The sequence below is a fragment of the Ceratotherium simum genome, chromosome 25 (genome assembly GCF_057802395.1).
Source record: "Ceratotherium simum simum isolate JZ-2026a chromosome 25, ASM5780239v1, whole genome shotgun sequence".
NCBI lineage: Eukaryota > Metazoa > Chordata > Mammalia > Perissodactyla > Rhinocerotidae > Ceratotherium > Ceratotherium simum.
In genome coordinates, this window is record NC_141924.1 from 7,095,124 (window position 1) to 7,117,365 (window position 22,242).

The 22,242-nt window shown below is 52.6% G+C and overlaps 1 protein-coding gene across 12 annotated transcripts in view; it reads left to right on the plus strand.

The window, feature by feature from the left end:
- Positions 1-411: 411 nt before the first annotated feature.
- Positions 412-22,242, plus strand: part of TTLL1 (TTL family tubulin polyglutamylase complex subunit L1) — a 31,353-nt gene continuing 9,522 nt past the window's right edge. The window contains exons 1-11 of one of the 12 annotated variants that reach the window (XM_087448791.1): positions 669-728; positions 2,891-2,989; positions 3,135-3,166; positions 4,498-4,636; positions 5,688-5,760; positions 8,255-8,371; positions 14,643-14,851; positions 15,758-15,938; positions 16,843-16,977; positions 17,816-17,924; positions 21,416-21,559. In XM_087448791.1, coding sequence (XP_087304917.1) covers positions 8,259-8,371; positions 14,643-14,851; positions 15,758-15,938; positions 16,843-16,977; positions 17,816-17,924; positions 21,416-21,559 — 891 coding nt within the window. In that variant the 5' untranslated portion in view covers positions 669-728; positions 2,891-2,989; positions 3,135-3,166; ... (1 more) ...; positions 5,688-5,760; positions 8,255-8,258. Of the gene's footprint in view, positions 498-638; positions 729-2,890; positions 2,990-3,134; positions 3,167-4,497; positions 4,637-5,314; positions 5,336-5,687; positions 5,761-8,253; positions 8,372-14,425; positions 14,531-14,642; positions 14,852-15,757; positions 15,939-16,842; positions 16,978-17,815; positions 17,925-21,415; positions 21,560-22,242 lie in introns of those variants that run through there. The other 11 variants (XM_087448795.1, XM_087448796.1, XM_087448792.1 and 8 more) reach the window with 11 other exon arrangements.

Here is a 22,242-nt window from a genome sequence, read left to right on the forward strand (position 1 = left end):
TGACCTTGGGGTAGGCTATTTATTGATTACCAGATGCTGAGCGCAACATGTCATGTTATCCTCACAACAACCCTACGAGAGAGGAGCAACCGAAGTCGCAATTTTACAGAGCAGCACAGGGCACGGAGGGCGGACTAGACCGGGGGCGCCAATCACACCGCCCTGCCTCCCAGCATCAGGCTCAATCCCGCGCCCCAATCCTTCTCAACCTCATTTCTGGGCCCGGAAGTTTGCGAGGCTCGGGGGTGGACGGGCTGGCTCCTCCTCGGACCTCAACCCGGGACAGAGCGGGCTCCCCGGGTGAGAGGCGCAGAGACGTGCGGGGAAAGTCTGACCCCGGAAGCAGTCGCGTCTTTGGTTGCCATGGCGCCGTCCCGGAAGTAGAAGTCGGCGCGCGGCGGGCCGGGCCGCCGGGCTGCGGGCGGCATCCTCCTGAGAGCGCCGGAGTGGGGCTGGAGGCGGGGCCGGGGCGCGGCGCGGGGCCGCCGTGCTCTCAGGTGAGGCGCCGCCACTGAGGGCGTCGCCTCCCGGGATGGAGGGTGCGGCCATGCGTGGGTGGGCGAGTGCGCATGCGCGAGTGGCTCTGGTCGCCCGTGTCTACGCGGCCGCGACCGTTTCGTTTACATGCTGCTCGCCGGATCCGCGTCCTCCAGGAAGCCTGGTGCTGACCACTGTGCCTCTCTTCTTCCTCCGAGTTTCTATGACTTACCTTGTGCCGCCCGATCGTTGTAATTGCATTCTTCTTATTGTTGGCTATCCCAGAATTTCATTGTTCTTAGGCTTTTTCATTCATTTGCAATCTGTGCTGTTTCTGTTGGCATCTTGCAGGGTGCAGTGTACCTGTGGCTAGAGCTCTGGGCAGGAGACTGGAGATATGTGTTCCCCGCCCTGCTCGCCTCTCTCTGGGGTGCCGGACCCAGGCATTTCCCCTCCCTTTTCCCCATCAGTTGGGGTGGGGGGCGGAGACAGTCCTCCACTCTATAGAGTAGCTGGGGCGGTAGAGGGGATACATTCCAGAAGTAAAAGTATCTTATCGTTGTAAGCCATTTGGGGTTTGCAAAGCATTCTTTGCTCAGGAAACATTTAATGAGCACATTTCAGAGCTGGGTTATGGCAGTACAAAAGATAGGCCCAGCTCTGCACTCAAGGAGTTAGAAGCACTGGTGAACAGTGGCGGGGAGCATGGCGCCGTCACCCAGCGGGAATCGGAGGTGGACATTGGCAAGACAGCTGCCAACGAATGCATGTGCCGAAGTGAAGTCGTCGTTTATATTATTTATTATTTTATTTAAAGATGGCTCTTTTTTCCTTTTCAAAGAATATTAGCTGGAAAGGAATTCGGATGCCGTAGACTCCTGGCCTAGCGGGGACTTCGTGGAAACTGTAGCGATCGAAGTGTCCGGGGTAGTGGGGGCGGGGCAGAGAGGGTTCTGTGTCCTGATGGCTGCACCCAGAAGTGTGGAATGACTCCTCCGCTTGCTGTCTCTCCTGAAGGGCCGTCCTGGCTTTGGTCTGAGAGTAGTAACTCCAGAAGGTGAAAGGCTTCCTGGTGGAGTTCTGTCCTCCCGGCAGCCACTTGAGGGCTGGGCCGTGCCTCATTCACTGCTTGGCACGAGCAGCACTTGTTGGATTGTGTGTGGAGGGAGTTCATGTGTTTATTTTTGTTAATTCATCAATATTGATTGAGCGCCTGCTCTTACTAGACACCAATCAGGGTGCTGAGGATTCAGCAGGAGATAAAGTGGAACAACATTTCTGCTCTCGTGATGTGACATATCCGTGTTGAAGGCAGGTAATCACCAAGGAACCAAACATGTGAACGAGACCAGTTCTTTTGAAACTTGAGCATGCGGAAGAATCACCCGAGAGCTCATTAAGACGCAGATTCCTGGGCCCTACTCCCGAAGAGTCTGAAACAGTACATCATGGGGTGGGGGTGGGGGGCTCAGGAATTTGCGTTTCTAACATCCTCCAGGTGATGCAATGCTGCAGGTTCATGGCTGTGCTTTGAGTTGCTGCTGGACTGAGCGATTGTGTAGGGCGTGAGTGTTGCAGAGAAGGAACCTGACAGTGTGGTAGGTGGGGAGGATTGAGGTGGAGACTGGAAAGCCACTCTGAGGAGTTGACCTTTGAGAAGGGGCCACATGTGAGGGAAGAGCAAAGCCTTAAGACAGGGTGCAGCTCAGTGGGTGTGAGGAGCCGAAAGGCCAGGGGCTGGAGAGGGGTGCTGGGTGGGGAGGATGCTGGGAGACAAGCCCCAGAGGTGATGAGGGGCCCAGATCATGCAGGGCGGCCTTGTAGGCCGTGGGCGGACTGCTGGTTTTGTCCTGAGTGCAGTGGGAAGCTACTGGAGGCTATGAGCAGAGTGACGTGATTTGCTCTGTGTGTGTAAAAAGTGCAGTCCTCTACTGGGTGGAGCATGGGTTGCAGTGGGGTGAGGATGGCACCAAGGAAACCAGTCTGGGCCTGCTGCAGTCGTCCAGGATTGCACAGATGGATCTGGAATCTTCTGGAGTGGAGCTGCCATGATTTGGTGCTGGATTGAATTGATAGTCACTTCCTCCTCAGGGCCACAGTTGAACTTTGTGGGGTTGTGAAAGCCCTTTGCTGCTGGGGCATAAAACTTGTTGACTGTGTCTCTTGCCTCCCCTGGATCTGGACTGTCTAAGAGCGCCTCGTCCCAGGCAGCTCTGTGTCTCCTGTCGTGGGCCTGGCACAGGGTGTCTGTCAGTGTTGAGTGGATGAATAGAAGATAAACCACAGATGGCCCAGATGCCCAGGGCCGCCCCTGTGGAAACTTGTTCTCAAGCTTGTGAAGATCCTGCCCACTTGCCCCAGGAATGGGACCCACGTTGTGTTCTGAAAATAACCAGCAACTGTCTGGTTTCAGGATGGCTTTCCGTGGCTGACATACCTCAGGTGGTGACAGCCCACTGCCATTTCAAGCTGTGATCAGCATAAAGATCAGCACATCACTCTGTTTTTCCTGGTTAGTTTTTCTGATTCTCAGTTTTGAAAGTAGCTGACCAGATGGCTTAAAATTCAGATGTATCAGTTCCTGTGAACCAGTAGAGATGTAACATTTCAAGTTCATTACCTGGTACCATTAACCTCACTTTTTTTTTCTATTTTAGGAGGAGGTGACAGGAAAACAATCTGTCATCAGGTATCTATTTATTTACTTTCCTAAGGAAAAGGGCTTAGTATTTCTTAGAGTTGGAAAGGAGTCAGCCCTGGTTTCTATACTATGGGGATTGCCCAGCCAGTCCGTTTATCTGTTCCGCAGATGATTTCTGAGCCCCCTTCTGTACTGGCCCTGGCTGGGTGCTAGGGGACAGGGACGAGTCAGCCCACACCCTGCCCTGCAGGAGATCGGAGTCTGATGTGGGAGACACATGTACACTGACAGTTGACACACGGTGTGGGAGGGAGGCGGTATAGGTTGTCACCAGGTTGCAACCTGTTAGTCTCTGAGCCTCACTTTCCCCTTCCATGAATGGGGAGAATACCTGCCCCATGGCGTCCTGTGAACCATAATAATACACATAATAGAGAAGGATGTGCACAAACTGCCCAACCCAGTGCCCGACACGTCCTGGTGCTAAGTGGTAGCTGTTGGTTTAATGAAGATATAAACATGTAATTACTTCCTCCGTGAGGGCAGGCCCGCTGTAAGAGGGGCTGGAATGGAGGGGTGTGCGGAGCTGAATCAAGGAAGGCTTCACGGTGCAGTGCTTTCTGCCCCGTGCACTTGTTTCACACCCAGTTCCCTATTTGGAGGACCTGCTGTGTGCCAGGTCACGCCTGCACCACCTCGCAGTAAATCCAGCAACTCTGCGAAGGAGCTGTTGCTCTCATCCCCATCTGTGTGATTGGGGAGGCTGAGGCCCCGACAGAACTTGCTGGTATTCATGGCTCGGACCTGTCAGCACTGGAAATGCACCGGGTCCTCCAGGCGTCGGTGTGGGGGAAGCCACTGTGCCTGCTCTGGCTCTTCCCGAGGCTGCCTTGTCATCGGTTCTCGGGGGTGCTTTCCCCGTGATTTGGTCTCTTTAAAGGAGAGGCGGCCTTAGTTCATGTCTTCCTTTCCTTTTTTTTAAACCATAAATGACTGTCTTTTTTTTTTTGTTCATCGCTTTACTGTGCTCTGTCTCCCACGTATATGTTTAAAACTCATTATAGGCACGAATTCCTCCTTCTTCTTTTTCCTAGTGTTTAGGATGGTTACATCTCGTGTCAGTTTCCTAGGGCTGCGGGGACAAGTACCCCAGTCTGGTGGCTCAGTGAGGCCAGAGTCTGAAATGAAGGTGCTGGCAGGGCCACGCTCCCTCTGAAGCGTCCAGGGGAGGAGTCCTCCCTCTCCCGCTGCTGGTGGCCCCGGCATTTCTTGGTTGGTGGCCCCAGCATTTCTTGGTTGGTGGCAGCGTCACTGCTCTCTGCCTCCATCTTCACATGGCCATCTTCCCTCTGAGACTGTGCGTGTCTGTGTCTTCACAGGGTGTTCTCTGCCTGTGTGGCTGTGTCCACGTTTCCTTCTTATGAAGACATCTGTCACTGGATTAGGGCCCACCCGAACGGCCTCAACTTAACCACAAAGAGCCTACTTCCGAATGAGGTCACATTTACAGGTTCCAGGGTTAGGACTTCAACATATCTCTTTTGGGGACACAGTTCAACCCCTAACATTTCCAGGGAAGCCACTGTTGAAAGCGAAGAGTCAGGTTCAGAGGGCTGACCCTCGAGGATTTGTCTGCTCACTCACGCTCGCGCAGTGAGTGGCTACTGTTTGCCTCTCGTGAGCCAGTGGGCTCGGTGCTGGAGATCATAGGGCAGGCAAATGGTGTGAGCTTTGCTGAAAATGCTCACACTTAAATCTAGAATCATAGCCAGCCCGGATGGTTTAGTGGTTAAAGTTTGGTGCTCCCACCGCTTCAGCGGCCCAGATTCATTTCCTGTTTGCGGAACCGCACTACCCGTCTGTCAGTTGCCAGGCTGTGGCGACAGCTCACACGGAAGAACTGGGAAGACTTATGACTAGGATATACGACCATGCACTGGGGCTTTGGGAAGAAAAATAAAATCTAGAGTCAGTGGGATGAGAGGGAAACAGGTGACTGAGAGAGTCCCTGCCCTCACGCATTTATAGAAGGAACGTACACAAAGAACTAAAGTGCAAGGTGGGAAGTTCTGAGTGCCAGCGAAGACGGCAGGAGAGGTAGACAGGGTTTGGAGGAGGGAAAGATTCATTTCAGCGAAGGGATGAGAATGGCTCCCTGGGGGAAGCGGCCTTTGGACTGTGCCTCGCTCACGTGATGGTGGAGTTGGATGAGCAGCGGTGAGAAAGGCCATTCAGATGGAGGGAACAGCGGGAGCACAGGCGGGCGGTTGGGAGAGGGTTGCATGTGTGCATGGAACAGCAAAGAGGTGGTCTCATTTTGCCAAAGCAAGTGGTGCGTGAAGCGAAGGGGTGGCATGGCAGCTCGAAAAGGTCAGCGGGAGTTAATAAGTAATAGAGTTCAGAATTATTTATCACAACCAGAGGAGAACCTAAAGGCATCTTCTGGTGCGCTGTTAGACAAAAGACCCCATCCACCGAATCCTCTGGCCAGTCACGGTTTTGCTGTATTCAAGAGTGTCTCTTGATCTTGTGCTGTGTGCATTTCATCTGTGTATTAATTTTATTTTAGGGAAGAACCCAAGGCAGGAGTCAGTGAGACTGAAGAGAAATTGGACGTTCTGCTGGCTGCATAAGTACCTATGGTAGGTCCAGCTGAGATGTTTCCTCAGTGACCATTTGTCCACGCGGTGGAAGAGGGAGCAGGGGGCCGGGAAGAAAACCTCACCTCTCGGGGGCTCCGTTTCCTGCTCAGTAAAGTGAGGAGGAGAGTCTTTGCTCCATCTGCCCTACTGGGTTTGGTCACACCCCTGGAAGCGTTTATGACCATTAAGCACAGTTCAGGTGTAAGGTCCTGCCTTCATTATTTTACGTTGTTGCTGTGACTCCTGCTGTCGTCCCCAGGGGGTCAGTGGGCGGCGTGGGGTCGCCCGGTAAGATGTGTGTCTTAAGAGCAGCGTGTGAGTAGTGTGGCTGGGGTGGTGGTGTGGGCGTCGCCTGGCAGGGGGTGGTTCCTGCCCGAATCCTGAGTCTGTAGTTGGCCTCTAGGGGGCAGAGCATGAGCAGGATTCATCAGGGACGCAGGGCTGTGGGGGCTGAAGTCAGAGAGGAACAGTCACTCCCCTTGGCTCGGCGGTGACCCGTGCACACGGGTACCAGGCACGTGGGGTTCGCTCCCGTGCTGGGGTGCGTGTTGCCTGCACGTGGGGCTCCTGCTCCTGCGGGGCTTCTGCCCTCATTCCCGTGTCGGGGTGCTGACTCTCCACGCGGGTCACGACTGGTCCATTCATGACCTTACGTGGCTGTCACTGGGCTCCTCATAGTTCACAGAGAGCGATTCCATTTGCTCCTCACCTTGACCCTGTGGGCTGTGTCACCCTCCTGATGGAGGCCAAGCACAGGGAGGGAAGCAATGGGCTGTCTGGAAAGGGGTGGGACTTTAGAGTAGGGTCGCCCTGGGTTTGAATCCAGGCACCCTGACTCCTCCGTCTGGTTCTCACACAGGCTCCTAACCTTTGAGCCTCAGCTTCCTCATCCGCACAATGGGGATGATGATGATGATGTCAGAGACTGCTGGAGTGCTTTCTGTGCCGGGCACGGTTCACCCACTTAATCCTCACCATAACCCCACAGAATGGATAGATACTGTTGTTCTCCCCATTTTGCAAGTGAGGAAACGAAAGTTCAGAGAGGTTAAATAACTTGCCCAGAGTCACACAGCTGTGAGAGGTGGAGCTGGGCCTCGGACCCCAGCTCTGGAGCCTGTACTAGCACAGTCCCACCTCTGTGACACTACCAGCCTTGCTGGGGGCGGGAGGGGCTGAGGAGGGAGTGCGCTGACCTGTGGAAGCACCCTGGGCTCCACCTGGTGGATTCTGCCACTGGAGTGCCTTCTCCCTCCCTCTCCTGAGGCAGGTGTGCCTGGGCCCCCATCCCCATAGCCCATGCCTTTTCTGCCCTATCAAGTTGCCCCCGAAACAAAGCTATCGCAATCCATGGAGGAGGTGCCTCCATTCATAAAAGGCCCGCAAATCTGGCTTTCAAGCCTGGTTTTGCACGCAACCCTTCTTCAGATGAAATTGTATGCAGAAGTGTAACATCGTAACCTTCTCTGGCTGGAGCTGGGGTGGGAACCTGGGATCCTGGGCTGCCCGAGCCATTTGAAAACCACACTTTTCATAGCAGGAAACTAAGGTCCAGAGAGGTCGAATAACTTTCTCAAAGTCACACAGTGGTGCTGCCGGGCCTGGGACCACAGTCATTCTATCTGAGTGGAGCACCTGCTGTGTGCCAGGCATGCTGCTGGGCCTGGGCACAGAGCAGGGAAGAAGAAAGCCAACTCCCTGCTCTCCAGCAGGGGCAGAAGGGCAGGGGTGCCGAGGAGCCTTGTCCCTGGTCTGGAGAGCCAAGCAGGCTTTGTGGAAGAGGTGACATTACTTATGCTGGCAGATGAATGGGAGGTAGCTCAGCCGGGCAGCGAGGGAGCGGGGAGAGCTGCAGGCAGAGACACCCAGCGTGTGCCGAGGCCCTGAGGGGGAAGAGAGCAGAGAAGTCCAATGTGGCAAGCACAGAGCGGGTGAAGGAGAAGGTGGCATTAAGGTGTACCTGGAGAGGCAGGTGAGGGTCAGGCCACCCAGCGGAGGTCATCTCCAGGGTCCCCTGCCCAGGGTGCCTTCCCCAGCTGCCCTGGAGGGCTGGTCCTCCTGTCCCCAGCTGTCAGAGCGCCAGGCGCCTCCCCTTGTGGCTCCTGTCACAGTTGCGAGTGAACGGTAGTTGGGGATTATTTAATTCCCGCCTTTTTCTCCCACTCCACCGGGATTTCTCAGTCTTGGCACAATTGACATTTTGGGCTGGATGGTTTGTCGTGGGGGGCCGCCCTGCACGTTGTAAGGTGTTGAGCGGCTTCCCTGGCCTCTGCACACCGGGTGCCAGAAGCATCCCTGACCCCTGGTGGTGACAAGCAAAGTGTCTGCAGACGGTGCCAGTGTCCCCGGGGGGCGGACTTGCCCCCGGCTGAGAACCACTGGGTGGGGGGCGTTGAGCTCGGGGTGAGCTCCACCCGGTGTGGTCAGGGTTCCTTTGGGAGAGGGGGAGTCAGTTGTTGAAGTTTCAAAGCTCTGCTAAGCTGATCTCTTCCAGGACTATGGCAGGAAAAGTGAAGTGGGTCACTGATATCGAGAAGTCGGTGCTGATTAATAACTTTGAGAAGAGAGGATGGGTCCAGGTGACAGACAGCGAGGACTGGAACTTCTACTGGTGAGTAGGAAGGGCAGGATTGGATGGGTTTCCTGAGGCCTGTTTGTCGGGGTTATTAATTCTAGCCCCAGAGCATGGATGGCACCTGTGGAGGCCTGCGTTCTCAGGGGTAGGTGGGGGTCTCCAGGCCTTCGTGTGTCCCATGACACATTTTTCATCCCAGGGCACTTTATGAGCACACGTCGAGAAAGTGCTCGGTTCGTATACATTGTGGCGTGTTCCTGCATCCTGTTTACCAGCCTGGGTTGAGACGTCCAGGGATGTTTCAGCACAGCCGAGTGTGGATGACACTGTGGGAATTTGGGGGAGCAGCTGGAGCCCCATCCCCCTTGGTTAGTGTTCATCACCGTCAGTGCCCTGTTGGAAAGCGGACTGTGGGAGAGGGCTCTGTGCTTCCTTTCGCTTCCCTCTTGTATGCCGAGAGGGTGCCAGTTAGGCTGATTAAAAAACAACTAGAGGGCCAGCCCCGTGGCCTAGTGGTTAAGTTCAGCATGCTCCTCTTTGGCAGCCTGGGTTCAGTTCCCAGGCGTGGACCTACACCAATGGGTGGCCATGCTGTGGCAGTAGCTTGCATACAAAATAGGGGAAGATTGGCAACAGATGTTAGCTCAGGGCGAACCTTCCTCGGAAAAAAAAAACTGGAAAGTGAGTGAGATGAGGAAAAGAAAAGCAGTGTTTTGGCCTTGACTCCACCCAGCCAGGAACGTGGGAGTCAACTCACCTCCCCCCTTCATCGGGTTGAGGTCCTGTGTCCTCCTGCTCCAGGCCTGGCTGCTCCCTCCCTCAGGGGTGACAGTCATAGCCTCTGAAGCAGCCTCCACCCTCTGGCAAGATTACGTGCCAAAACATAAATCCGGTCACTGCCTCTGCCATCCCCGACCCTCTGCGGCTCCTGGGCCCAGAGCCTTGCAGTGGATCTTTGAGGGGGCGGGGGGCTGGTGGGGGGGCACATCAGGGCCTCCGGGGGCTTTTTCACCCTACAGCCTCCCCCACCCGCCAAGACTCACTCTCCCTGCCGCTGCCTTGTGAGATGTTAGGGCCTCTCCAGCCCCTTCCCTTCGCCTCCACTCCCCGCTGGGCAGGCTGCGCGTTCCTCCCTGTCCATCTACTGAGACATTCTTGCTTCTGCACCTCTGTACATGCTGTGTTTTCTGCCCCTCCCAGCCCATCCTTCGGGGACGCAGGGCATCTAGGGGTTAGACGTCCAGACCCTGGAGCCAGAGTCGTGCTTGGTGTCACACCCTGGCTCCTCCACTGCTGTCTGTGTGGCCATTAGCAAAGGACTTGACCTCTCTTTGCAAATACGGTTGTTTGAGTTTGAAATGAGTCAGTACAGCACAGAGCCTGGAGCAGTGCCTGGCACGTGGTGGGTGCTCGGTGAGCATGTGCCGTCGCCGTCCTTTGTGCGCCAGCACACGTGCTGCCTGCCCTGGAGGCCACCTCTGCCTCTCGCAGGCTCCCGGACTGCTTTATTCAGGTGCCAGGCAGCAGATGCTGGGTGTGCAATGTGTGATTTCGCCACCTGTCCCTCTTTACATGTTCCTGTGAACCCCTTGAGAGTGAGGGCCTGCCTGGCTTATCTCAGCATCCCCAGAGCCTGGCACAGCCCGGGCACAGCATAGGCAGCACCTGGCTTCCATCTCCAGCAGCGAACGGAGGGACGACCCTTGCTTTGCTCCTAATGGCAGTTAGAGTTCCCTGCCTTAAACCACACCTGATTTCCCTCCAGGAGCAGGAATACAGGTGGGGAGAGCGTTTATGGAGTAATTCAGCACCTGTGTATGGTTTGGTGTTGAGTTTATGTTCTTACTTCTCAAAGGTCAAATGAAGTAATTTATCCAGAGCCCTGTTTCGTAGGAGCTCTGAAAGAAATGGCTGAATAAGACGGTGTTTTGTACTTATCACTTCTGTGTCCCACGGCTCTATGCCACGGCCTCAGCAGGTACTCAGTTCCTTTGGCTTCTCTGAGTAGGTGATCAGTGCTTGGGGAGGCAGTTGAGTGCCCTCTTCTTCATGCCAAATAAGAAGCATTTTGGAGCTATTAACGAAAAAGAGAGAGAGAGAGAATGAGAGAGAGAAGAAAAGAGAGAAACAGTATAATAACTTTGGATATTTAATATCTTAAGAGCTCCTGTTTTAAGCACTAAATGTTACTGTCAGGTCTTAAAAAATTGGTTAGGGTAAAATACTGGAAACAACTAAGTGTTCAACAGTTGGGGAGAGGTAAATACATGACTGATGCAGCCATTAAAATAATTATGATAATTATAAAGCAATTTGGAAAATTGCATAACAGTAAGTATGAAGGAAAGCAGGTTATGAAATTGAATTTGTATTCTGTGCAAGAATTCTATGCATAAACAGCCTGCATCTGGGCAGGAGGTAGAAGCTACGTGAAACATGAGAACAATGGCTGTGCTCAAGTGGGTGTCTTAGTTATCTGTTGCTAAAATAATGGTGAGTACGGAACACCACAGAACTTAGGGGCTTCAGACCACAACTGTGTTTTATGAGTGGTTTTAGTGGTTTGGGTGGTGGTTTTTCTGGTCTGGCAGGACTTAGCTGACCCTGCCCGGGCTCACGGAGGCATCTACTGTCACTTGGCGGGTCAGCCGGGCCTTGGCTGGTCTAGGATGCCATTGGCTGGGATGACAGGGGCTTCTCTCCACAGATCTCTCCCATCCCTCCCGCCGGGTGGCCTGGGCTTGGCTGTGGTGGTGGCAGGGTCCAAGAGGGAGGGTGGGAGCCCCCAAGGCCTTTCAGGGCTAGGCTCAGAAGTGGCCCTCATCACTTCTGCCACATTCTTTTTGGCCCAAGCAAGGCATTAGGTCAGCCCCAGTTCAAGGGGAAATAGATTTTACCTCCTGGTGGGAGTTGCTGCAAAATGACACAGGATAAAGAAACAAGAAGGGTGGAGAATTAGGACTATTTTACCATCGGTAGGTGAATGTTTATCTGTTAAAAGGGTCCTTTGTGAGCCAGCCCTTATGGCCTAGTGGTTAAAGTTCAGCACGCTCCGCTTCGGCGGCCCGGTTTGGTTCCCGGGTGCAGAACCACACCACTCGTCTGTCGGTAGTCATGCAGTGGCGGCAGCTCACGTAGAAGAATTGGAAGGACCTACAACTAGAATATACAACTATGTACTGGGGCTTTGGGAGCGGGGGAAAAAAAAGAGAAAGGAAGATTGGCAACAGATGTTAGCTCAGGGCGAATCTTTCCCAGCAAAAAAAAATAAAATAAAATAGAGGGTCCTTTGCTTCTTGGAGAAATGATGGATGCCAGGCCTCAGAAAGAAAGAATACGCACAGGGTGAGCTTGGAGCACCTCGTGAGAGCAAGGGTGTCGTCGAGGACTGCTGGAGTCACCTTAATACGCCTCAGGAGACGACTTGGAGAGCTCCTTCTGCCCCAGATGGAGGCAGTTTGAGCTTCAATAGGAATAATTGCAACAGATTGAAACTTACCCAATATGTTTGAATCTATGAGTTCATAAAAATGCCAAAAAACAAAAGAAAACCCACTCACAATTTGTGGCACATTAAAATGGCCACAGTTTTTAACACTCCTCCCCTCTAGAGGTGGGGTCTTTGTTCCCTCCTCTTGAATTTGGGTGCCTCTGGGACTGCTTTGACCAGTGGAATACGGTGACAGTTATAGGTGTGTGGCCCAGGCCTTAAGAAACCAGCAGCTTCAGGGGGTCGGCCCCGTGGCGTAGCAGTTAAGTGCGTGCGCTCCACTGCTGGTGGCCTGGGTTCGGATCCCGGGCGCGCACCGAGGCACCGCTTGTCAGGCCATGCTGTGGTGGCATCCTGTATAAAGTGGAGGATGATGGGCATGGATGTTAGCCCAGGGCCAGTCTTCCTCAGCAAAAAGAGGAGGATTAGCATGGATGTTAGCTCAGGGCTGATCTTCGTCACAAAAAAAAAAAAAAGAAAAAGAAACCAGCAGCTTCCAGCGCCTCCATGGAGCCCTCTGCAGGAGCTCTGAGCTGCCGTGTGAGAGCCCAACTCTCCTGGCCCTGTCTTGCCATGTGTAGGCGCTGTGCGAGGCAGATGCGGCTGCGCCCAGCCCTGCAGCCATGCCCGCCAAGGTGCCAGATGGGAACAAAGCGTTCTTGGACCCTCCAGACCAGCCCATCTGCCAGCTGAATGCCACGAAGGGACCTCAGTCACGCCACGTGGAGGAGAAGAATGCTCGCTGAGCCCTGCCCGAATTCAGGGCCACAAAACCAGGAGATAGAATAAAATGGTGGTTGTCTTAATTTGGGCAATTTAATTTGCAGGGATAAATTCCAGAACACAACTTGTCACACATCTGAGAATGGTAGGGAATCAGCTCGTATGTTAATGATAAACTGATAAATAAATAAAGGGAAAGAAGCATTTTATTCAGTCTTTCCTGTATAAACTGTTTTTCGAGTTGTCTAAATTGTTGATGAAGGGAAATTTCTCCTTGTAGAAATATTCCTGCTAATAGATGAAGGAGGAATGGAAAAGAATATGACCGTTTTGCAGTCCCTAACGAAATAAGGGTCTAGGCCTGTCAGGCGTGGGAGCACTAACCCCGGGCTCCTGAGCACTTCTCTGTGCTGCTCCAGGTGGAGAGGTGCTATTAAGTGTGCAAGACACACCATGTTTTGAGGATTTAGCATGAAGAAACAAATGTAAAGTTACTCATCACTAATTTTTATATTGATTATATGTTGAAATGATATTTTGGGCATATTGGATTAAATAAGATCTGTTGTTAAAATTATTTTCACCTATTTAACTTTTTTTTTTTTTTGATGTGGCTACTAGGAAATTCGCAGTTACCTATGTGGCTCTCATTTGTGGGTCGCATTATATTTCTCATCCATCACTGACATCCCCAAGGGAGACTGAGACCCGGGGCTGCCTGTGCCTGCCGGTGGCAGGATGTGCCACCCGGGACACAGCCTTGCCCAGAAATTGACCTGCAGCTCCTCCGGCCTCTAGGTCTGACTCCCAGGTTACAGGAAGTGCGGGGGCCGGGGACCATGCTAAATACAGAACCTGTGAGAACCTGCGGGACAGATGACCCAGGGTCTTCAGCGAGTAAATTGCATGTTAAAAAAAAAAAGGGAGGGAGAACGTATAGATTAAAAGAGACGTGAGAGAGAGAACAGCTAATCAAGAGGCCCAGCCTTTATTTGCACAAGCTGTAAAAAATATTTATCAGTCAGTCAGGGAAATTTGAACTCTGATTAATATTCGATGATAGTCAGGAGTTACTGCTGCTTTGTTCCAGTTGTGGTGACAGTATGAAGTAGGACATCGTACAATATAAAAAGGAGGCCTTAACTGTCAGAGATCCTTACAGGAATTTTTTGGATGAAATGATACAATGTCTGGGAATGGCTTGAGAACAAGCCGGGGCTGTGGGGAGTGTGGGGTACAGACATGACAAGACTGGCTGCGTGGTGACAGCTGTTGAAGCCGGGTATTGGGGTTCTGGTACACTTTTCTCTCTACTTTTGTATATGGTTGAGCTTTTCCATAATAAAAAGTAAAAAAAAAAAATATCCCTTTATTCTAATGACCATGGAATCAAACGAAGCCCTTTGGTGGGTGGGTGGGGTGGGAGTGGGGCTGGGACCACAGAGTGAGAGGCCATGTGACAGCCCGCCTTGATTTGTGACTCTGTGGCTACCTTGCTGGTGCCAGCCCTTCCATCCTTCCTGCTCCTTCCCCGCCTCTCTGTGGGGCTGGTGAGGGCGGACGGCCGTGGCAGAGAGACTGGCCTCCTTAGAGGATTAGAGGGTTTCTCTTTCGACTCCTCATTTCAGTGGGATGCAGCCCAGGGTAGCTGGCCTGTCAGAGGTTTCTCCAGGAATGTGAAGTGCTGACTCAGGGCCTGGAAGTAACCCTGTGATTTTGGTTTTAAGGGATCCTTGTCCTTCCTGACTTTGGGTGCAAATATTGTATAAACGAGTTTTCTGACTTCAGAGTCGGAAGAAAGCTGTCTTTCATTAGTTTCTTATCAATAATCAATGGTATCATTAATCGATAAACATTTATTGAGCATCTACTGCCAGAGAGTGAAATCGTGCGGGATACAGAATCAAAACTGCTTCAAACAGTCCAGGCCACAGCGGGTCGCTGGACACCATCCTGTGCCAGGCGCTGGGGTGGGGGCGCAGGTAAGCTCTGAGGGAGTGCGCTTCCTGGTTGGGAGTTCCCTGGGGCTTTGATGAGAACTGTCACCCCGTGGACATAGTCTGAGCTTTCCTCTTGCACGTCTTTCTCTTTTAGGATGAGTGTGCAGACCATCCGAAATGTTTTCAGTGTTGAAGCTGGCTATCGGCTCTCAGACGATCAAATAGTCAACCATTTTCCGAACCACTATGAGCTGACCCGGAAGGATCTGATGGTGAAGAATATTAAAAGATACAGGAAAGAGCTGGAGAAAGAAGGGAGTCCTCTGGCAGAAAAAGATGAAAACGGAAAATACCTCTATCTGGGTTTGTGCCTTTTTCACTGGCCTCATGTTTTAAATAAATAGTTGAGTTTTTCACTTCAGTGGCACAAGGCACTGAGATGGCGACTGTTGGCTTTGTTGGGTGGAAGTGTGTGTGCAAGTTGTGGTGGGCACCGCCTCCATTCCAAGGGTCTCCAGAATGGGGGGCCCTCAGGTTTGGAATCTGAGTTTCTGTGAGTGCTGTGGGAATGTGCTGTGTGTAGGCGAGAGAATGTCCTCAGTGCTCAGTGTGGGGGGAACACGTGCTGAGCTATAAACTGCCATGAAGAACCATCACTGTGTCTGGTGACACCCGGGGAGAATGGTGTGTCCCTCTTCCATCTGGTGACATTCCCATTTGGACTGTCGGATAGTTTCAGAATCCCTTTACATACTTGAGAAAAATTATATAATGCACCTCTCTGGGCCTCAGTGTCCTCATCTGATAAATGGGAATGACAGCAATACCTGGCCCGCAGGTTGCTGTGGGGTTTAGATGACGCAGATTTGTAAAGTGCTTAGTATACAAGTAAGAAAGGTACCTTATTGGGGGCCAGCCCTGTGGCGTAGTGATTAAAGTTCGACACGTTCTGCTTTGGTAGCCCAGGTTTGCCGGTTCAGATCCCAGGCACGGACATACACCACTCATCAGCCATGCTGTGGTGGTGCCCCACGTACAGAATGGAGGAAGATTGGCACAGATGTTAGCTCAGGGTGAATCTTCCTCAGCAAAAAAAAAAAAAGGTACCTTGTTGTACAAGAATTGAGCGGCAGAGGTCCTTGCTCTGGTAGATGCGGGGCTGGGGCGGGGGCTGATGAAGCAGGCCTCTGAAAAGGCAGTGGCCGTATTTTTCTGTTCGTGGCTGCTGTTGGGCTGGCTCACCGTTTTCCCCTCTACTTGGCCTTTCAGACTTTGTTCCGGTCACCTACATGCTGCCCGCCGACTACAACCTGTTCGTGGAGGAGTTCCGGAAGAGCCCCTCCAGCACCTGGATCATGAAGCCTTGTGGCAAAGCCCAGGGGAAGGGAATCTTCCTGATCAACAAGCTCTCGCAAATCAAAAAGTGGTCCCGGGACAGCAAAACATCTTCGTGAGTGTGGAACCGCCCGTCCCGTGTGCCTCCTAGCTGGCAGTTGCATGCCATCCCTCAGTCTTCCCGCCAGGGGCTGGGTGGCCCTCGCGTGCTTTCACAGGCGTCACAGTGTCAGGGCAAGGCTCTGTGGCTACGATGGCGTCATAGCCGTAGCACCCCCCCCGAGGTGAGTGGCAGAGGGAAATAGTGGTAAACCAGCGTAAGGTCACGGGAGCAGGGGGCCCCGGGCTGCCCTTTGTTCCAAAAGTTGGTGTGAGACCCGTCCAGTGCTGGTATTTCTGAGACGGTGGAGCACCTGCTAAAGACGTGGGCCCGGGTGCCTGGGTTTGAATCCTTGTCTGACACTTGCTGTCTAAGTTTTGTTGTGTAAGCTCAGATTCCTCGTCTGGGTAAACTGGGGACACTAACAGCACCACCCTCATGGTGGGACCGGGGGATGGACCAAATTAATCCACACCGAGCGCCGGTCAGCGTGTGCGGTCAGCGGTAGGAGAAGCACTAGGCGCCAGTCAGGCCGAGTCTCCCCCGGGGTTTGGGGGCTCCTTGGAACTGAGGATAACCCAGCCAGGGGATTTGGTCTGAGGCTTGCTCTGCCTCTGCAGGGACCTCAGCTGCTCAGAGATGCCCAGGGGCTGCGATCCTTGCCCTGTGAGGAGCTCCCCAGAGTGGCGGGTGGAGTGCATTTATGTCTGACTGTGGGTGCTGGCCCCAGGGGTCAGGCCCAGGGAACGAGTCCGTCCTGGGTTCCCAGGAGCTGCTGGCACAGGGTGGGGGCTCCTCCCTGGATGCCGCCTCACCTGCGTTTTCTCCCCGTGAGCCCCTCTCACTTAGCGAGAGGCAGGGAGCTCGTCACCAACCGACTAAACGCACCTTTGGTCTTGACTTTGTCTGACGCTGTCAGGTTTGTGTCCCAGTCCACCAAGGAAGCCTACGTGATCTCTCTCTACATTAACAACCCCCTGCTCATCGGTGGGAGGAAGTTCGACCTGCGCTTGTACGTTCTGGTGTCCACGTACCGCCCGCTGCGCTGTTACATGTAAGAGCCTGGCGTTTGTTTCCGTTCCTAAGACGGTGCTTTGATGGAACACTTGGTCTTCCTCAGCGCCGTGACGAGGGTCGGTGGAGCACACCGTCCATACACGCAGCACCTGACGAAGGGTGGTGTTGAGTGGAACGGGTAACCTTGATGCTAGCGTGAATCTTAAAAATAAAAAGCAGGTCTTCTGGGGGTGGCCTGGCGATGTAGTGGTTAAGTTCTCGCGCTCCGCTTTGGCGGCCTAGGGTTTGCAGGTTCGGATCCCGGGTGCAGACCTGTGTACCGCTTGTCAAGCCATGCTGTGGCAGGCGTCCCATATAAAGTAGAGGGAGATGGGCATGGATGTTAGCCCAGGGCCAGTCTTCCTCACCGAGGAAAAAAAAAAAAAGCAGATCCTCTAACCTTGTAGACGTACTCAGTGGAAGAAGCCAGACACAGAAGGTATCATTCTGTTTATATGAAATGCCGAGAATAGGCAAAGCTTTAGAGACAGAAAGTAGTTTAGTGTTTGCCTAGCACTGGGGCTGGGGAGTGACCGCTGATGGTCACAGGGTTTCTCTTGGGGGTGATGCAAATGTTGTAAAATTGATTGTGGTGACAGTTGCACAACTCTGTGAATATACCAAAAACCACTGAATTGTATACTTTGGGTGGGTGAATTATATGGTATATGAATTATATCCCAATAAAATTGTTATAAAAAAAGAGCCATAAAAAATAAAAATAAAAAAGCAGCGCTTTTAAAAGTTTAGAACAAAGAAAGTGGCTCTCTTAAAAGAACAAACATATTTTTTATGCTTCTCCTCCGAGTGTTGAATTAGTCTAAATCCCCACCTAGGTATAAACTTGGGTTTTGCCGCTTTTGCACGGTCAAGTACACCCCGAGCACCAGCGAGCTGGACAACATGTTCGTTCATCTCACCAACGTTGCCATTCAGAAACACGGGGTGAGTGTTTCCACTGGAGCTTAAGGACGTGGACTGATTCTCTGGGTTTCTTTCTTTTTCTATTTTTGCACGAGAGGGCAGGGGGGTACAAGAGTGACATTTAAGATGCCCTGGCCCTGATGAGGAGTGGGAGCTCCAAGGACCAGGTGTGGAGTCTTAGGGTATGGGTGGGGGCCACGTGGACAGGGAAAGCCCCAGGGTCAAGCCCTGTGTTTCTAGTTCTGTGACCTTAGGCAAGTTAATTTGACTCTGAGAGCCTCAGTTTCTCCATTTGTAAAGAGAGATAATATCATGACCTTATAGGGTGGTTGGGAGGACTACACGAGAGGATTCAGGCTTAGTCATTCATTGTTCAACATATTCTCACTGAGCGCCTGTCTGGGTTGGTCCCATGCTAAGTGCTGGGGCTACGTGATGGTCACTACTCTCAGGGAGCCTGGAGCCTATGGGGGGAAGCCATTCGTCAAATAATCACACTGATGAATGTATAGTCACCAACTGAGATGCGTGCCCTGAAGTTAGGAATGCAGATCCAGAAGAGCATGGAATGACAGGGTCATTCGGAGAAGTTCAGAGAAGGCTTCCATGCAGAAGTGGTGTTTGAGTGGAGTATGAGCAGGAGTTACCCAGATGGAGGTGAGAAGGAGCGTTTTAGCCGAAGGGACAGTGTATGCCAATGCCCTGTGGCAGGAAGGAGCATTGCAGGAGCTGGAAGGAGGTCCCAGTGGCTGGAGCCCCCAGAGCAAGGCCGGTGGAGTGAGAGTTGCCTAGAGAGGCCGGCGAGGGCCGGGACCCAGGACGTTTGTGGGTTCTGTGCAGGCTTTGGGGCTTTGATCTAGTCCTAACAAGACAAGTTCTGAAGGTCTCATTTCTTCGTGAAAGACTCTTCCATTTGGATCTTGCTTGAATGGAGGCCTTGAATACCGTGGTCTTCTTAATAATTTGAGTAGAAAGAGGGTAAGCATTGATACAAAACAAGCTTTTCTGAGTAACCTACTGAAGGGTTTGGTCAGACCAGCCTGGGCTCAGTCCCTCATCCATCACGTACCCTCTATGTGACTTGGGCACGTCACCCGGCCTCCCTGGGCCTCCTTGTCTGGTATTTACCTTGCTGGTCATGAGATGATGGTGACCACCATTTACTGAGGGCCACGACTGTCTTCCGTGTGAGGCTGACCCTGGTTCACCTGCCCGTCAGGTTTTCTTGAGAGCAAACAGAGAGAGCATCATTGTCATGTTTAAGGTTAGAGGAGAAAGGATGACCTGGCTAAGACCTTATTCATAAGAATTGGGAACATGATCTTTTAGGTGAAGCAGCACGAAACTTATCAGCCATTTGGAGAAAGTTGAGCAGTGACATGAAACCCTTCGTAGCCAAGTAGCACATTTAGTGAAGTCTAGGCGTGGGTAGGAAATGGTGACGGCCGCCCTCAAGTCCACCTCAGGTCCCTGAGGACAGTGCAGAGTGTTGCCTGCCAAGCCGCCTTCATCTGAGGGTGCCAGACTGAACTTGGGAGGGTTCCATTTGATGGGCCTTCTCCGGACACCAGTCAGCTGGGTCACTATTTCCATCAATAAGAAACACACCCTTTTCTGAAAACCCACAGAAGGAGAGAGCAGAAGGCAGCACTTGAGCGTGGCGTCTCTACGATGCAGTAGAAGCGGCAGAGCTTTCCATGTTGGTTCTTCTTGTAAACGCTTTGCTGTTTGATGTAAGAAAGGGCTTACTCTGAGAAACTGAAGTTTGAACCGCGAATGAAAGAAAGCTTCACATGGCTCTAATTGAGAATTGCATAAAACACAGAAATGCTGGAGAGCAGTCGATGGGCTGCGTGTACCGAGGGCCCCACGTTCTGGGGCAGAGCTGGGGAGGACGCATCCCTGCCCTCAGGAAGCTCAGAGACAGTGGAGGAGGCAGACAGCAAAGGACTGACTGTAATAAAGGTCAGAGACCTCAGTGCTGCAGTGAGGGTGCCGCGGGGGGTGGGACCCCCAGGAGGCGGGATGGATCTGACTGCCGAGGGTCTCCCAGAGGCGGAGGACGAGGTTTCAGTGGGCAGAAAAGGGACATAAAGAGCAGGGGTGCCTCCCAGAACGTGCGATGTTTGCAAATTGATTTGATAAAATGTTTTGAAATAAATCTGATAAAATAATGTTCCACAGGCCAAAAAACAGGAGACGTTTACTTGCTTTTTGTATCTACACATGTGTAATATACTTGATGCTTCTAGAACTTTTTTGTTAAGTAAACATGAGTTTTTCTTGATAGCAAAGAGAACCTGTGACTGGGAAAAGGAAGGTTTTGCTGGGCGGATAGTCTGGTTTTTCATGTAACTTCTCCTAAGTCCCTTTTTCAGGGATATAAACACTGAGTTGTCAGAGAGTCCATCTGAGGTGAACAAGCTTGGGCACCTCATTTTTAAGGTATTTTGGTAAAAATTGATGTGTAAAAGGAATTTGTCTCTGAAAAGATATTTATCTCTTGATTTATCTCTTGAAAAGCTATTTTTTAAAAATGTGGTTAATTCTCTGTTTTGATAGGGAAACAGTCTGCTTTGAGTCCGTGGTGTGTGTTTGCGGTTAGGCTGGTTTGTTTGGGTTCACAGTTCTCAACTTTATATTGAGAAAATGGAATCCCAGTCCCATACCATCCTAATATACTTCAGTATTGTCTAGCTTTTTGACTCCAAAAGAGGCGGTGAGTGGAGAATTATGTTCAGGGACAGAGAGAGAGAAAGAGCACTGAACTGGCATTAGACAACCTGGGTTCGGGTCCCAGCTCCGTCACAGCCGAGATGAAAGATAGGCAAGTGACGTGACCCCTCTGAGCCCGAGTCTTCTTACCCGAGCGGTGGGATGGTGTGCGGGTGTTACCTGCCCGGCACAGGTGTGTCTCAGTTTGGCTTTTCCAGGACACAGACTCGGAGGCAGAGATGAGCGTGCAGGAGGTTTATCGGGGCTCGATGTCAGGAGCAACACAGAGAGGGGGGGTCAGACCAGGCAGAGGGAGGGTCAGGTTGGGACGCACTTGTGGGAGGGGCCCCAGGCGACACCAGGGTGCTCTTGAGCTGGGGGGCCCTGCAGAGCCATCCTGGATGGAGGCAGAGACTTATACCCTGGCATCAGCCCGTCATGGGCTGCGGGCTGCCCAGGGAGGGTGTAAGCTTGGACTAGGCAGCTCCCTTAGCCAAGGGCATCTCCCGGATGGGTCTCGGCTAGAAGAATGAGGGCCTTGGTCTTGAAGTGGGGTCTGGATGGAATTCCCCAGCATGCACTGCAAAGTATAAATTATTAATTATGAGAATCCTACAGAGTTGAGTATTGTAAAAACATGCGCATATAGGTAAGGCCCGGATCCCCATGGGGCAGGGGCCCATCGGCCTTGTTGCCGGGGGCCTGCCCTACAGGAGGAGGCACTTGGGAAATGTTCAGGGATGAAAGAGCAAGCATGGGGTGCATTGCCCGGGGGCTCCCCCCTTTTCCATCACCAGGAGGACTACAACCACATCCACGGCGGCAAGTGGACTGTGAACAACCTGCGGCTCTACCTGGAGAGCACCCGAGGCAGGGAGGTGACCGGCAAGCTGTTCGACGAGATCCACTGGATCATCGTGCAGTCGCTGAAGGCCGTGGCGGTGAGTCCCAGGAGCGCGGAGGGGAGAGGGCTGGGCGCCTTGCGAGCGGAGAGCGAAGGAGAAAACACAAAGCTGATGAGTGGAGGGAGTTGGGATACTTGTTGTTCTTTTGCTAAAAATACCTGTTTTCCCAGTCTCACTTCCTCCATGCCCGAGGCCAAGGCAGTTTCGGGAAGGGAGAGAGGCCAGCTTCCAGCCAGGAGCTGCCCAGGGTTGCCGGGAGCTGGGCCCCTGCTGCAGCCACGGCCGCAGAACCTCTGCAGAGGGGCAGAGGCCTCTTGATGTCATCGTCAGCTCTTTGGTGCCCGTTGAATCAATAATGAATGTTCTGGTGTTAGCTGACGTCTTGGAGATGGTCTCCCAGCAGCCTCCTTGTTTGTAGGCTTCCGGCTGTGCTGTTCCATAAACATCTCGGGCTACCGGTGCCCTCCCTCTTCTTCCTTTTAGCCTCAAGTCTTATCTCTGTCGCTGGTCTGCAGTTATGTCTGTGGTGTGTTTCCCTGTTCTGAAGCAGGCGTGCGTCTATTTTCGAGGGAAAGGAAGGGAATCAACGCTGGAACACCAGCACACAGGCGCCGTTCTTGGTGCTTCCCTGAGGCGACATGGAGGCTCAGGCCCCTGAGTGAGGAAGTGGAGGGACAGGTGTCAGGCCCAGACCTGCTGAGGGGACTCCTGACGGACGG